The sequence below is a fragment of the Arachis ipaensis genome, chromosome B09 (genome assembly GCF_000816755.2).
Source record: "Arachis ipaensis cultivar K30076 chromosome B09, Araip1.1, whole genome shotgun sequence".
Classification (NCBI taxonomy): Eukaryota; Viridiplantae; Streptophyta; class Magnoliopsida; order Fabales; family Fabaceae; genus Arachis; species Arachis ipaensis.
In genome coordinates, this window is record NC_029793.2 from 74,877,428 (window position 1) to 74,879,531 (window position 2,104).

The 2,104-nt window shown below is 41.4% G+C and overlaps 1 protein-coding gene across 1 annotated transcript; it reads right to left on the reverse strand.

Annotated features, from left to right (window-relative positions):
- On the reverse strand, positions 670–1,623 carry LOC107615593. Its single transcript, XM_016317645.1, has one exon. The coding sequence runs from the start codon at positions 1,621–1,623 to the stop codon at positions 670–672; it is 954 nt and encodes a 317-aa protein (XP_016173131.1).

Genomic DNA, 2,104 nt, shown 5'->3' on the forward strand with positions numbered 1-2,104 from the left:
TATATAGAACACCAAACTTAATGTTTGGCTATAAATTCCAAGAAACAAATGTCAAACTGGCATTATGATCATTATTTTTGAAAGGTATCCTAGTGTGCCTGTAGGCACACCAAACTTAGGATTGGATCATATGCTTCTCAATGTCATGAAAAATTGTCAACGTGGTCTTGAATTCATGCTAGAGCAACACTCATTATTCATACTGAAGTATTAAAAACAAGGAAAACTAAATCATGGGCTGCCTCCCATGGAGCACTTCTTTAGCGTCACTAGCTTGACGGTTGGTCTTTGTCATGGTGGATTGTAGTGCCTTAGGTCTTCTCCCCTTATAGTGAAGCAGTCTCCACTTGATTCATTAATGATTTCTACATGCTCTAGGGAGAGGACCTTTCTAATGGTGAACACTTGAGGTAATTGAGATGGAATGGTTGGAAGATAGGGTGGGATTGGTGGATGGTGGGCTGATATTACTTTGTCTCCAGGGGAAAAACCCTCTGTAGGAATCTTTTTATTTCTCCATCCCCTTGGTAATTTCTTCAAAAATCTTCCCTCTTCTTCCAGTGGTGCTCCCATGAGTGTTGTGTCAGGAAGTCCCTTGCTAGCTGCTCCTCTCAACTCTTGTGGCTTAGGCTCTTCCTTGAACTCCATTCATTGCTTCTTCTTTTGAGCTTATTTTTTATCAATCAGGGAGAGCTCCAGATGCTGCCCCTGTGGTTCATTTCTGTTCTCCTTTAGGAGACTCTCAATGTGCTCTTCCTTTAATTCCTTGCTCTCTTGCTCAGATTCATGCACGGGTTTGAAGGCCTGGAAAGTGAGCTGCTCATCATGTATTCTCAATATCAATTTTCCTTGTTCTACATCAATGAGAGATTTTCCAGTTGCTAGAAATGGTCTCCCCAGAATAATGGGATGCAGGTAGCTTTCCTCCATGTCCAGAACAACAAAATCAGTGGGGAGGAAGTAGTTTTCTACTTTCACCAATACATTTTCAATTAGCCCTTCAGCCTTCTTCTGAGTTTTATCTGCCAATTGGACGATTACATCCGTGGATCTCAGCTCATTGATTTGTAACTTCTTCATGAGAGATAGAGGCATCACATTTATGCTGGCTCCTAAGTCGCAGAATCCTTTGTCAATTTTTGTCTCTCCTATGGCACATGGAATATGAAAACTCCCTGGATCTTTTTTCTTCATGAGTATGTCTTTCTTGATGAGGGTACTACATTCCTTGTTCATTATCACTATTTGTCCCCCTTTTAAGGTTCCTTTCTTGGTCAACAGTTCTTCCATGCACTTAATGTACATTGGCATCTGTTGAAGAATTTTGATGAAGGAGATGTTGACACTGAGTGTTGCAAAAATGTCTAGGAATCTTGAATATGACCTATCTTCCTCACTTCCCTTGAGTCTATGTGGGAATGGTGCTTGCGGCACAAAGGGCTCGAGGTATTCTTTCTCTTTTTGTTCCTTCCTCTGTTCAGGGCTAGACATTTCTTCTATCTCCCTTACATCTTTCCTTGGTTTTCCCTCATCATGCTCTGAGTGTATGAAGCATTCTTCCTTCAGACCTTCTTCATTGCTTAGATTGATTGACTTGCATTCTTCCCACCTTACCTTCTTCATTTCTCCTCTTGGATTTTTCTATGTATCACTTGGGAAACTATCAGTGGGCCTTGGAAATTGTTGTGAAAGATGTCCTACTTGAAATTCGAGATTCTTAAGAACCTCCCCTCGACTTTTCATAATACCTCTTTCCTCTTCCCGGAATTTTTTCATGTCTTCACACTATTTGTTAAGGTTTGCAAGCATAGCTTCCATCTTGGCCATTCTGTCCTCATCATGTGGTGCTGATTGGTTGGAATTGCAGTGTGGAGAGTGGTTGTTACGGTTGTGGTATGGTGGATGTGAATGAGTATTTTGTGTGGTATGGTATCGTTTTTGGTTGGAGTTTTGGTGCCTGGATTTGTTGTACTGGGTTGGATTGTGTGGTCTGTGGTCTTGGCCTTGGTTTTGTTGGTTCCCCTACCCAAAGTTTGGGTGGTTCCTCCAACCAGAATTATAGGTTTTGGAGTAAGGATCATTAGCTTGCCTAGATGAGTTTCCA